Source organism: Arvicanthis niloticus, chromosome 3 (assembly GCF_011762505.2).
Source record: "Arvicanthis niloticus isolate mArvNil1 chromosome 3, mArvNil1.pat.X, whole genome shotgun sequence".
NCBI classification, from domain to species: domain Eukaryota; kingdom Metazoa; phylum Chordata; class Mammalia; order Rodentia; family Muridae; genus Arvicanthis; species Arvicanthis niloticus.
In genome coordinates, this window is record NC_047660.1 from 108,487,212 (window position 1) to 108,500,917 (window position 13,706).

The following is a 13,706-nucleotide window of genomic DNA, read 5'->3' on the forward strand; positions in this document are numbered from 1 at the left end:
GAGGAGACAAGGAAGTCAGCGTGACCCAGGGAAAATGATGTGGGGGCGCTAGAATTAATAGAGATGGAGGGCCGAGGACACAGATTCCTGCTGGGAAGGGCAGATACCTGGGGGTAGGTGTCAAGCAGGCAGGATAAGGGCTAGCAAAGGTAAAGTTATCGCTCAAAAACCAGCGTCTCCCTAACGCAGGAAGGAGGCCCCAGTTCGTAGAGGACAGAGCTTGGGGAAATTTATTGAGCTCAGAGCGGATCCATGCGCTTTGCTTTCAGGATCTCCGGAATACCCAAGGCTGCAGATTGGGGGGCCCAGGGAAAAGCCGGGCGGAGACTGGCTAGGGCTGGATGTGGGTGAGATAGCAAAGCAGCCAGTGGGCGCTATGTGCGGAGGCTGCAACCGGGGCCTCCAGGGGTCAAGGGGGTTGGGGTTGATGGGGGCTTCTGCCCTTCATCGCGGGGAGGGGCCTGCGCTTTCCAGTCGCCGGCCAGGGCGCCCCCTCCCCAGGAACGTGCCTGGCCCGTCGCCCCCACTCTGCAGGGCTGGGGTGGGGCCAGCGCTACTCCATCGCCCCCTCCCCTGGGCCCAGCCGCGGTGACCCGCCCTCCCTCGGGGCGCCCAGCCCTTCCTGCCCCCACCCAGAGCCACCCGCCCCCGGAGCCCTCACCTGGAAACGCTTCTTCACCCACAGCTTCTTCATGGCGGGGGAGGGGGCCGGGCCGGCGGCCGGGCGAGGAGGGGACAGGCGGGGGCGGGGCGGAGTCGGAGGCGGGGCCGGGGGCGAGTTGGGGAGCGGGCAGGAGCCGGCGCGGGTGGCGGAAGGAGCCGCCGGGCCTCGGGAGCCCGGGTGGGGGTAAGATGAAGGCGGCGGCGCCCAGAGCCCGCCCTTCCTCCGCCAGCCTGCGCCCCACCTGGCGACCCTTCCTTTTCTAGCCCTTCTGCCCACCCTGGGAAAGCACTCGCCTGCTTTCCAGCTCTCCCACGAAACACCTCCCGACGCTGAGAGCCCGCACCCCCACCCCACATCTGCCTTTCGGGCCCCAGGCACATGGGGAAACTGAGGCACAGAAAGGGGTGCTGTAGCTTTTAGTTCAGGCCACTTTCGTATGCAGCGAGAGGCGGCCTCCTTGCCGCATCCCCTCTCCTCCTGCAGGCTGGCTATGGAAGGTCAGCAGCATCTTCTCTGGCGTACTCCGCAAACATGCGCACACGCACACTGTCAGACAGCACCCAGCTCACCTCAGGGTACAGCACCGGGTGGGGGCGTCTAGGTCATGCTTAGCGCAAAGGTTGGGATTAAGGGTTGTCTTGGACTCAGGCTTCTTAAAAAGGGGCCTTGCCTCTCTTGGCTCTGGATGTTCCTGTGATGTCCTCTCCCATCCAACCACCCATTCATCTGTCCGTCTGTCCATCCATACACACACACACACACACACACACACACACACACACACACACCCCGGCTTGGGCAAAGGTTACTTATAGATATTTCTAATAATTAAAAATCAGCTTATGATCTCACAGTTGAGCTACTTACAGGATTTTTGGTGTGTCCCCTCTACTGCCCAACCCATCTTATTCAGCACCACACACACACACACACACACACACACACACACACACACACACATATACACACACTGTGTCTAAACAAAGTTCCAGCTTCCTTTCCTAACGATAGTGTAGCTAGGTTTCATTAGCAATTGTCAAGGGCCTGGCACTTTACACGTGCCAGCTCATTTAAAACAAAGACAGGAGCCTGAAACTCTTAGAACTATTCCCATCCCTGTTTAACTGACAAGTGGCTGAGGCTAAGAAAACCCAGCCACTACAGGTCTCATCCCAGCATGCACTTGGTGTCAGTCCCAACTATGACAACAATAACAAGTGCAGCCTTCTTGGTCTGTACTGGGCTAAGTTATGCTGAGGACTTTGTGTGGGTAACTCATTTAATTCCCATAAGCAATTAATTGTCCCACAAAGCCATTACTTGTCCCAGATCACAGAGCTAATAAATTGAGAGAACCTGGATTCTCTGACTAGATTACTGACCATTATGTCATAAAGAACCGCATGCTAGTTCTTTGGTAGGCCTCCTGACCTTATTGCTTTAAAACCTTGGCAGTGAGATAAATACGGACACAGACCCAATGAATTTGGTTGGGTTTAAGATGAGACAACACACATTCAGTTGCTGACAGCAATTCCTATCTCGGTTGTTTGTTGGTTTGTTTTTCTACGTAGCGCCTAAAGTTGTTTACATTTGAGACCCCCTTTTAAAATTATCATTATTTTGGTTTGGTTTTGAGACAGGCTCTCATTTTATAGCCCTGGCAGGCTTGGAGCTTACTATGTAGACGGGTTGGTCTTGAATTCAGCCTATCTGTGCTGGGATTAAAGACATGTACCACCATATCTGAGGGGCTTAAGGTCCCATCTTCTACACTCTGGCTACATACAGGTGTTCTTGTCTCTCAGCCCACCAGTGGCCAACAGTACACGTGGAGACATGTGTTTAAGGATGTGTATTGAAATAGGACATTTGTCCACCCATACTAGTTCCAGCCAGAAGCCCTAGGCACCCCCCCCCCCCAAACACAGCAGCTCATAGATGGAGGAGCTGAGTGGACAGAGGGGGTAACATGAGCCCCTGTTCCCCCAGGAGAATCCGAGGGGCTGGCACATTCCACAGCAAAAATAACCAATGGGCAGCGGGCGTGAGTGATGGGACAGCTGGGCTTGCAGAGCGGCTGGCAGGATCTTGTGTTCCTGTCCTGAGTCTGTGCAGCAGCCTGAAGGACTGAGCTGGAAGGTACGGCATGAGCCCCCTCATTTGTTCTTCATGGCTGTGCATCTGTACTGGTCCGCCACTTTCTCATGTCAGCCCTGATAGCATTCCCCTTAGCCAGAAACAACGCTAAAGGATCCTGCCTGTCCTGATCTCTTGGCAGACTGTTCTCTGAGCCACACATATTACTTGTCTTTTCTCGGCCTCTCTCCATTCAGTGTCTCTCTTTTCCTTCCCCGCAGCTCTGTTGCTCTCATACTGTGCAGGGGATGGTGTCTCATGTGGCGTGTTTCTCCTTGCTAGAAACGAATCCCCAGGAGGTCATAGGTTTTGATTCTCCCCACCCCTATTCCTGGGCCTTGTACCCCAAGCACCTAAAACAGTAGATAGATGGTACACAGGAGACACTTGATAAACAGAGGAATGAGGCACAGAGCTGCGAGCAATAGGCAAGGAGTGGTGAGGAACATGGTGAATCTTGTAGCATAGTTCCTTTTATCCAGCCTTTCTTCCTTCTCCATTCTGCCCCAGCTTAATCCCAAGAAACTGCTGGAGAAGTGACTATCCCCCATTCTGCCCAGATCTTCAAGGAGAACTTGCTCTGATCAGCAAAGTGAGGAAGGCCTCTCCGCTCCTCTCTTGTCCCTCCCAGGGTTCCTCCATGGTTCCACTCTGGCCCCTCCTCCCCTCTTTGATTAGCACTTGCTGTGCTATGCACACCTGGCTGATGACACTGCTCCCATTTCCAATTCCACAGTAGTTTCTCATGGCTTTTTTTTTTTTTTTTTCAGACATTCCAAGTCCAGGTGGGAAAGATGATAACTATAGCACGGACCTTCCTGGAGGTTCTGGTGTATTCCTCTTCTTTCCAGGCCTAAACTGTCTTCTTTTCTGTCTAACTCTACCCTCTCCTTCCCATGCCTTCAAGCATCCAGGATGGTTCACTCCCATCTGTTGAAGGTTGGCCTTTCTGATAAACGCTCTTCAGGTCCTGGCTATTACACTTCAACTACTACACACCAGCTTCTCCTGCTTGCCCCTTCTCTCTGCTGCTCCGTGCCCATTGCCTCTTCTTAAGCCACACAAGCTCCATGATCTGAAGGTACCACTTATCCTGGTCACTCGCCAGGGAGCCATGTAAAGATGGATGGAGCCAGATGCTTCCAAAGAAAAAGCCTGCCTGTGCTAGAGGCAGGTGGAGGAGGATTGGGAGATTGACAGGAGAAAGGTGGGCATGAGAAGCTCTTGGCTTACTCTTCCTGCACCTTTCTTTCATGGACAGGCCATGAGGACCCAGACTCAGAGACCTAGCTTTTCTGATCTAACCCTGCTGTCTCATTTACAAGCCACTCAACCTTGGACAAGAATCTCAGCTGTCTTATATATTAGTAAAGTCCAAACAACAATCAGAAAATCTGGAAGATTAAATCATTAAACAAGATAGCACATCTTAACACGTTTAAGGGTTTTACTAGCATCCTGAGTTCCTGCCGTTTTCCCTCCTCTATTTCCCATTTATTGCCCTAAACCCTTTATGTTTACCACCCAAGTTTTCCCATCATACAAACCTCCCATCCGGCAGCAGACTTATTTTCCAGTGTCTTGCCAATACCCTTCCATCCTGAACTAACGTCCCAAGCTTCTAAAGTGCCAGGAACCTTCATATCACCCTGTCTGTCCCAGCCAGAAAGCATTCATGGCCAGGAAACTGCTCCTTCCGTCTGTAGCCAGGTCCTTTTTGGCTTCCTCGAGTTCTTTGCATCTCTGTGCTCTTGATTCCGGACAAGAGTGTTTTCTATGAAGTCTGAGCAATGCGGGGCTATTGGCTCAGCTTCCCTGGACCCAGAGCTGTCACCGAACAGGAGCAGGAGGGATGGGCAATAGAAGGGGCAGAGACCAGGCTCATCTAGTTAACGCTCCAACATCACCAAAGCCACCTCTACTTCTCATCCCCTGGCAGAACTGTTCTGCCACCTTATATCTGTACATATGGGCATGTTCTCAAAGGTGGCATGCTTCAGCTCAGTCCTCTCTTCCTGTCTAAAGTGAATGTCAGGGACTTTAAACCCAGCCCACAGCACTCAAGGCCTTTCTCCACTCAGCCCTTCACCCCTGATGTTCACGAACACAGCCCCAGCCAGGAGGTTGTACGCTTATGTCTAGGTGTATCCAGTCCACACTTACTATGCCTAGCACACCACCCTGATTCAAAAGCAGCAAGGAAACAACCCTGCTGGGGTAGGGGAGGATGCCTGCATCTTCACAGATGACAGCTAACTCTATGATCCTGCTTCTCTTCTTTCCTCCCTCCATCTCTCCCCTCTCCTAGAACATCTTGAGTAGTAGAAAGGCCCAAGATCACCAACCAAACAGGATGCTCAGTCCTGACATGTCATAACCAGCCCTCACCTCAGCAGACCTCCCTCCTCTCTGGTCCACACCGTTCTCACCTGTACAAGGAAGCACTTGGAGCTGCAGCTCTCTGTGGACCTGTCCAACAGTTGACAAGCACCATGACCACCATTTTCCTCCCCTGTCCCTTCCTTTCTTGACCTCATCTCTCCATCTTTCCAGTTGTAGTCTTATTGATTTATCTATAAGTTATTTTATCTATCTTTAAGTTATAGTTTGTTTTCAGCTTCTTTTACTCCAGACTACAGGTAGATGAAAAACTACAAGAGTCTACTTCAGGTCAGAATTTTTCCAGAACATGATCTAGCCCCTGGGACCAGGTTAAAGTAGTCTCTACTGGTAGCTTCTAGGCCAATTGCCTGGGCCCTGGAGCCATAAGAAGACTCTAAGAAACAGTCAGGGTGATGCTGGGGAGAGAAGACACTGATAAAGACAATGGCTGGCTTCCATCTCCTGTTGCATTCCAACGCACCCTTCTTCCCCTCCACTGGACGAGGTCTTTTATCCCTGGACGTCCTCCTCAGATCCCAAAGGTTGACTATCATATTGTACCATGGATCGGAATGAGACATCTCTCTAGAAAATGACCCAAACAGCGGCACCTCCTCAGTTCCCAGCCCTTCGCTGTCTCCCCCAAATGAAACCCACTCCCTCAGAATTCCATTTATTTCAAAGTTTGGTAGGTCTAAGACTGTGTTTGCTTTAGAGAACCATTTGGCTCAGAAACTGAACAAAACCCCCAGATTGACCCAAGGACAATCTAGCTGGTCTCCACCAGCTACAACAGGACCATCCACAAGACTGAGGGTCCTGCCCCTCCTCTTCTGCCTCAGTGCATCAACCTAGAACCCCACCTCCACAAGAGGCAGGGCACCAGCCCAAAGCATCCCCCTTCTGTGTCCTCTGAACACTCACGTGGGAGCCTCAGGAGAGATATCTGATTCACAGACTTTCAGCGCCATGTGCATCTGTCCTAGGGCTGTGTGTTTGTATTAACGCCACAAGTCCAGAGCCTCCCACAACTCACAAGTGCCCGAGACACACACACACACACACACACACACACACACACACACACACACACGTGGATTCTCAAACAGCTACTTCTCATGTCTAGCTTCAGTTCAAGCTCCTGATACCCTGGGTCCTGCTCATACACATCTGATCCCTCCCACTTTGCCTAGTCCTGACCACACCATTCTTGCCCCAGGGTTGATCATGGAGAGAGAAGGTCTGGCCATCCTCCTCCCACGTGGCCTGGAACAGGAGAAGTGGCCTGTCTTTTAGAAAAATACACACATCTGAGAGGGGCTGGTCACTAGGTCTCATGTCTGTCTTTGGAGCAGATTGTCTCCAGGGGGCTTTTCTCTATTAAATTATAAGAACTTTTGCACTATTATCCAAGAGGTCTGTGTCGGTCTCAGGCTAGACCCACCAACTGCTGACCTTTGACCTTTGACCTCTGACCTTCATGTGGGAAGCATCTCTACCTTGACACACTTTCCTTGCCTTTCCCTGTTGATCTGCCCTTCAGAGTGAGCACAGCTGAGAAAACGGGCACCTAGGAAGATGGTGAGGGACTGCAACCTGCATCGCATGACCTGGGCAGCTGTCTCTAGCCCTGTGCCCCCAACCCTGCCAGGCAGGCCCCACCTCCGCATTACCTCTGACCTCCAGCACTGTGAGCACAGCCTCACAGGAGGCCTGGCCCCGCTCATTCTGGGCGCTGCAGCTGTACACGCCGGCATCCTGTGCCCCGCAGCTCCGCAGCCACAGGCAGCTGGGCTCTGGGGCCGGTGTAGGCAGAAGCTGCCCATCCCGGAACCAGCTGAGGCTAGGCTGGGGTGTCCCGCTCACTATCACTCGCAGCCGCACATCACTGCCCGCACACACAGCCGCGTTCTTCAGGGGCCGCAGGAAGACCGGCGCTCCGGCCCCTGCCCCGGTGACGAGGACCCCTCTGCCGGCCCCCACCTTGGCTCTCTTCGGGGGCACCCCGGGGCTGGGGGGTGCCCTCGTGCCGGCGTCCTCGCCTCGCGTGCCCCGGGCTTTTTGCATGGCCTCTGTGAGCTGGACTAGGGGGGCAAGGGATGCTAGAATTGGGAGGCCAGGGGACACCCCAGGGGGTATGGTGCCTTAAGAGATGAGTCCTGTGGGGCCGGCGGCCGGCCTTCCTGCTGCCCGCCTGCTTTCGGCCTGTGCTACCCAGAAGGTCACCAGGGCGGCCGGCGATTGCGCCTCGGGGACTATTTTTAGGGCCCCCGGCTCGGGTTGCGAATGAGCAGTGGAGGGAGGGGGCAGCAGAGGAGGGGATTTGGACTCCATGTGGCTCCTTCTCTCCTTCCCGGTGCCCCCATCGCCAGAGCTGGCCTGAAAGAATCTCCTCCCCCACGATGTGTCGGTCCTCCCCCCCTAGCTTGTGAGATCTGGGGAGTCGAATTACCCCTGGGCTTAGGCCCGCTTCCTTTCTTCAGGCCCCAGTGCCCCGGCCTCACTAGGCTGGTGAAGAGGAAGAGGAAAGGTCCAGAGGGAGATGCTGAGAGGCACATGGAGAAACAGGCCCCAGTGGAGGTGAGCAGCCACGACCAATGGCCTCTCCCGGCACCCCCATAACAGCTGGTAAGCACCATGAACCATAGCCTGGAGTTCAGGTGGATTTTGGGCTCCCAGCTGGTCCTGTGCTCACCACACCACCGCCCTACCTTCACCAGCTAGGTGACATCTGATGGTCTTTCAGTTTGCCCTCACCTATAGGAAGGGTAGTTGGCTAGTACTGTGACCAGCAACAATAGCCTCAAGGGGAGACAGAGGGACGGCATGAGGATAACATGGTAAAAGAGGGGCTGGAAAGCTTGAACTGCAAATGAGGATAAATGCTCGGGTTGGTGGATTCCATCCTCAAGGCAGGGAGGGCTCCGCTGATTCCAAGCTTTGGAGATTCCTTTGTCCAATTTGTGGAGGTTAGATACACACACATGGGGTAAAGACAGGGGTGCAGTCTGTCACCATCTTCCCAGGTCCCCACTTTTCTCAGCTGTGCTCACTCTGAAGGGCAGATCAACAGGCAAGGGCAGGGAAAGGATCAAGACAGAGGCTTTACACGTGAGGGTTGAGGTCAAAGAACCTGAGACCCACACAAACTTCTCGGATGATAGTGCAGAAGGTCTTCTCTTCTAGTAGAGAGAAGCCTCCTGGGGATGGGGACACACACACACACACACACACACACACACACACACACACGGATGCACATAAAACGGGTAAGTCTGGTGGTCTGGATGTTCCGTACCAAAGTTGCTTTCTTGGTAGTTATACAAGATGTCACCACTGGGAAAACCTGAAGGAAATGTCCACAGGATCTTTCTGTCTCTTCTTTGTTATTTCTGACAACTTCATGTACTGAATATGAATTTACATTTCAAGGGACTTGCATAGGATTCCTGAGGCCCTCAGTTTCATTTTCAGATGTGTGTGTGTGTGTGTGTGTGTGTGTGTCCCCATCCCCAGGAGGCTTCTCTCTACTAGAAGAGAAGACCTTCTGCACTATCATCCGAGAAGTTTGTGTGGGTCTCAGGCGCGCGCACACACAAACAACTTTACAGATCCAGAACTAACCTTGAGCTAAGGGATAAACACTGGGGAAAGGCTTAAAGCCAGGGTCATTCACGGATGAAGAGGAGTATTCTTGATTTTTTTGGTTTGGTTAAATAAAAGAATCACCTTCATTCTGGGAAACTGAAGTCAAAGTGTGTGTGTGTGTGTGTGTGTGTGTATGAGTGTGTGTGTGACTGTGTGTGTGTGTGTGTGTGTGTGCACGTGCATGCACAAGCTTGAGAGCATGAGCGTGCATTCCCAGGTGCACAGTACAGAAGAAACAATTTAAACACTGAATTATGTCCATAAAGATTAAGGGCCTTAGGGAATATTTTTTCATGTAGTTTGCATACATTAAAGCTGACTCCGTGATGTGCAGGCCTCCGGTTTTTGACAAATGCATGAAATTGTGTATTTTCTACCCCAGGGACATACAAAGCAATTCCATCACCCTAAATATTCACGTGTGCATCCTCTTTGGAGTCAGCCACACCTTGTCTCCCAGTCCCTGGCAACCACCAATGATGAATTGAATTCTACAATGTAAGTTGAATTCTAAAAAGGTTTTAAAAAAAAAATGTGAGAGAAGGCATAAGACGCAGAACACCAAGAACAAAGGAGTAGATACTATTTGGTCTGGTTTTGAAGCTCACAGTCAGGCTGAGAGGCTGAGGAGGGTGGCTCCGTGGTAAAATGCTCATTGTGTAAGCGCGAGAGGGCCAGTGTTTGGGTCCCCAGCAGCCATGTAAAATCCTGGTGGGCGATACTTCTCTCTAACCTCAGTGTTAAGGGGCAGAGACAGGTGTATCCTAGAGGCTCACTGGCTAGCTCACCAGCCTACATGAACTAGAATGTTCCAGATTCAGTGAGAGATCCAGTCTTAAAATCTAAGCTGAAGAGCAATAGAAAAGACGCTCCACATCGACTTCTGGGCTCTACACATGCACGCATGGCCGGGTACCTCTCTCTCTCTCTCTCTCTCTCTCACACACACACACACACACACACACACACACACACCTCATCACTCCAAGCCATTTAACTAACACCACTCCTCACCCATTACAGGGAAGGCAGCAGCGGATGGTCTGTAAATGTTGGCTCATTGACTAGTTGGTTAGTTAAATAAATGAACCATGTGCCCTTGAACAAGTCACTTAAGCATCTCTGAACCTCAGTCTCCTCATCTGTGCCTGGGAGTAGCCACACTTGGGGTGTGTTTGTTTCTTCAGCGAACATTCTTGGGTTTATCTTATGAGGGTGGCACTATTTCGTTGACCAAGAACAGAGCCATGAGCAAAACAGACATAGATGTCAGTCCCTGGGGCTGCTTACACTGGAGAAGACAGACATTTGACAGAGCAACAAAGAAAATGTAAAGACTGAGGCAGACGGGCTGGAAAGATGGCTCAGTGGTTAAGAGCACTGACTGTTCTTCCAGAGGTCCTGAGTTCAATTCCCAGCAACCACATGGTGGCTCATAACATCAGTAATGAGATCTGATGTCTTCTTCTGGTGTATTTGAGGACCGCTACAGTGTACTCATATAAATAAAAAAAAAAATACATTAAAAAAATAAGACAGATGGAGAGAAATACTTTAGTGTAGGTAACTCAGCAAGTGCTCGGGGTTAAAAATGTGGTGGGGGTGTGCTATACAATAGAGTGGATGGATCAATATGGTGGTACATGCCAGTAATCCCAGCACTTGAGGCAGGAAGATTGGGTGTTTGAGATCAGTCTTGGCTATACAGCGAAGGCCTGTCTCTAAAGCAAATTAAACAACAAACAAATAAAATAAAAATAATATAGGGTAACTGGAGTCACCTCCACAGTAGCTCTGGAGCCAGTCTTAAAAGGATGAGGAAGGGAAGAACACACAGGGCTGTGCAGGACCATTTCAGCCCATGTGGGATCTTCCCAGTACCTGGCAGATACTGGGAAGAGCCAGAAGGCCAGCAAGGCTGGAGGGAATGAACGCAGCATCAGGGTAAAATGGATCATACAGCTTGAAAAGGCCAGATGGCCCGGCATCTTGCCGGTCATGGTGCTTTTGTTCTCGGTGAAATGGGAAGGCATTCTGGATTTTGAGAAGAATTACATGGTCTGACCTATGTTGTGATGATATTAAATTATATTAAATATTAAAGTGAATATTAACTATTTAAGAGGCCCTGGCACAGAGCCTGGAACACGGTTTATATCCTGCCTGCTATGTTCATTCAGAGGTATACCTTGACTTGCTCCCAAGGGTCTATGGGCCTGGATAGAGAAGGCTCAGTCAGGCCCCTGCTGGTGGCTGGCGCCCTCTCCTGGATCAGAATGGACCAGCTGACAACTGGAAAGGTCAGGCTGCTGCCAGGCCAGTTGCTCAAGACAGTTGGCTGTAAGGTGTTTGTCCCTCAGCATGGGCCTCAGGGTGCCCTGTATTCTGGCACCGGGCTGGGTGCATGTGCTGCCAGGTTGCCATGTCTTCTGATCAGAAGTCTGTGGTGTCATGGAAAGATATATGGGCCCCAGAGTCCCTGTCTTCCTTTGCTATAGATGACTGTGTGACCTTGGCAGACCATGCCACCTCTCTGGGCCAAGGAACATTTGACCTAAGCTGTTTTGCTTGCTTGTTTGTTTGTTTTGAGAAGCGGACCTGAGAGTTGCTATGTAGCACAGTCAGGTCTTAAGTTCACAATGCTCCTCAGTCTTCCAAGTGCTAGGAACCACTGTGCCTGGCTCCTCTGAGACTTTAAAAAGGTGATTTTTTTTTTTTTTTGAGATTTTATTTTATTTTTGTTTATGTGTATAAGTATTTGTGAATGTACGTCTGTGTACCATGTGCATGTAGGGCCCACAGAGGCTCGAAGAAGGCATTGGATCTCCTGAAACTAGAATTATAGATGGTTGTGATCTTCCATGTGGGTGCTGGGAATCAAACCTGAGTCCTCTTCCTGAGCAGCCAGTGTTCTCAAGTGCTGAGCCACCTATCAAGTCCTGAGTCTTAATGACATACTATGTGCACATAAGTGGAAGGGAAACTTAGTAAATGTCCATTGAGTTGGTGAAGAAGTGGGTGCTACTAGCTCTCCCTAGTGAATATTTAATATAGAGAAAAGTAAACAAACATGCCCAGTGGGTATTCATTCAAGAAGCATTTAAATATTTAATGAGTCTACTGGGTACCAAGTACTCTTTGGGGTCCAAGGAATATAATAATGAATAAAACAGATAAAAACTGTCTTTGGGCAGCTGACATTTTTCCTTATTGAATCAAAGGTCACTGGCTCATTTGCATACGTGCCCTGGTGAGCTGTGTAGAGATGAAGGAGGAGGGAGGAATGACCTCAGAGGCCAGGGCTGGAGTTCAGCCAGAGTGGACAGATGGGATAGAAGGATGCCCACTGGGATGGAGACACCTCTGCAGTCCTTCCTGCTCCCTTCTCAGAGAGAAGTCAGCTAGCCTGAGTCTGGCCTTTGGACTACGGGAAACCTCTAAAAGTCTGTTCCCTTCTTGATGTACAGTCTTAGAGAAAATCCCACCGAATCTCAAGGATCCAGGAGAGATTCTGTCACATAATCATGTGAGCCGCGAACCTTCTACGGTTTGTTTTGTGCATTCCCTGGGTCACGGTTAGCTCATGGGAGCAGGCTCAGAAAAGCTGTACTCAGAATGTTCCCTTTGGGTGTGGAGGGCAGCACCGGCCTCCTGCCCGAGGAGAGGCAAGTGTAGTTACAGGTGACAGGTGAATGAAGGAAAGGCTTTTCTTCTGAGCATTCCCTAATGGAGGGGCCTCCAGAGATCTGCCACAATGCTGGGCTGGGAAGAAGATTCCCTGATTGAATCTGGGACCCCCAGCTCCCTCAACCAGTCTGATCTGTTATTTGAGGACAGTGAAGCTAACCCTCCCCCTTCCCCACCCCCAACCTATGTTTCCTTTCGCTCTGTGTTTGGAGCAGATGAGAACCCATAATTCACTCAGGGAGAAGGAGAGACAGCAGGACTCTAGAAACTTCTTTCAGACTCCCCTACCCCAACCCCACCATTGCAGCCTTACCCACCAAGACGAGGCCCTCAGTCCAGGGGTTCTCAGAGCAGTCAGCACACACAATTGAGTTTAAGTCAGCCATTCTAGTCCTTGTTCTGTGAGAGCTTGTCTATAATGCTGACTCTGTTAGAGCATGTGGGAGATGGAAATGATGGGGGTGGGGTCACAGGTGGCTGTGGTGGAGACTTGGGCAGATCCTCTCAATGCACCTGCTTCAAGAAAATGGGGACTGGTAAAAACAGAGGTGCATCCAAAAAGAGGGGGAAAGACTGCCCAAAAGGATTTTGGAAGTTTTTGGAAAGCTATTGTAGGATGGTCCATAGAGACTTTAAAGCCTCAGTAGAGTCATTCGCCTGCACCTGTATGAATTCATCACCATTTTGATTTTTATATTCTTCCATACCCCTTCAGCCACTTAGATGTGGGGCGGGGAGCGATATAGAGCCTCACGTCCAAAGGCGTACCTTGTCCCTTAAATCTTTCTTTGACCTGAAACATGTCTTAGGGAGAAGTGGGAACAGGGGTAAATCTCATGTGTCACCCTCAGACTCTTTTTTTTTTTATTTATTTTTTTTTGGTTTTTTGAGACAGGGTTTTTCTGTGTTGCCCTAGCTGTCCTGGAACTAACTCTGTAGACCAGGCTGGCCTCGAACTCAGAAATCCGCCTGCCTCTGCCTCCCAAGTGCTGGGATTAAAGGCGCGCCACCACTGCCCGGCACCCTCAGACTCTTTAGGCTGATCAATTGTCTCCAAGCTCTTTGTTGATTAGGTCTCCCCTTAGACTGAAATGCCTCCTCAAACATACTCCAGCATCCCCCACATATGTGAAGCTTGTATCCCGTTAACGTCTTAGGCAGTGTGCTGGATGGGTTTGTGTGTCAA

The 13,706-nt window shown here is 50.8% G+C and overlaps 1 protein-coding gene across 9 annotated transcripts in view; it reads right to left on the reverse strand.

The window, feature by feature from the left end:
- The window catches only part of Speg (striated muscle enriched protein kinase), a 55,652-nt gene extending 48,230 nt beyond the window's left edge, over positions 1 to 7,422 (reverse strand). For 3 of the 9 annotated variants that reach the window (XM_076931627.1, XM_076931621.1, XM_076931619.1), the window contains exon 1: positions 6,859 to 7,421. In XM_076931627.1, coding sequence (XP_076787742.1) covers positions 6,859 to 7,252 — 394 coding nt within the window. In that variant the 5' untranslated portion in view covers positions 7,253 to 7,421. Of the gene's footprint in view, positions 1 to 661; positions 737 to 6,858 lie in introns of those variants that run through there. The other 6 variants (XM_076931622.1, XM_034498734.2, XM_034498733.2 and 3 more) reach the window with 3 other exon arrangements.
- Between the last annotated feature and the right edge of the window lie 6,284 nt (positions 7,423 to 13,706).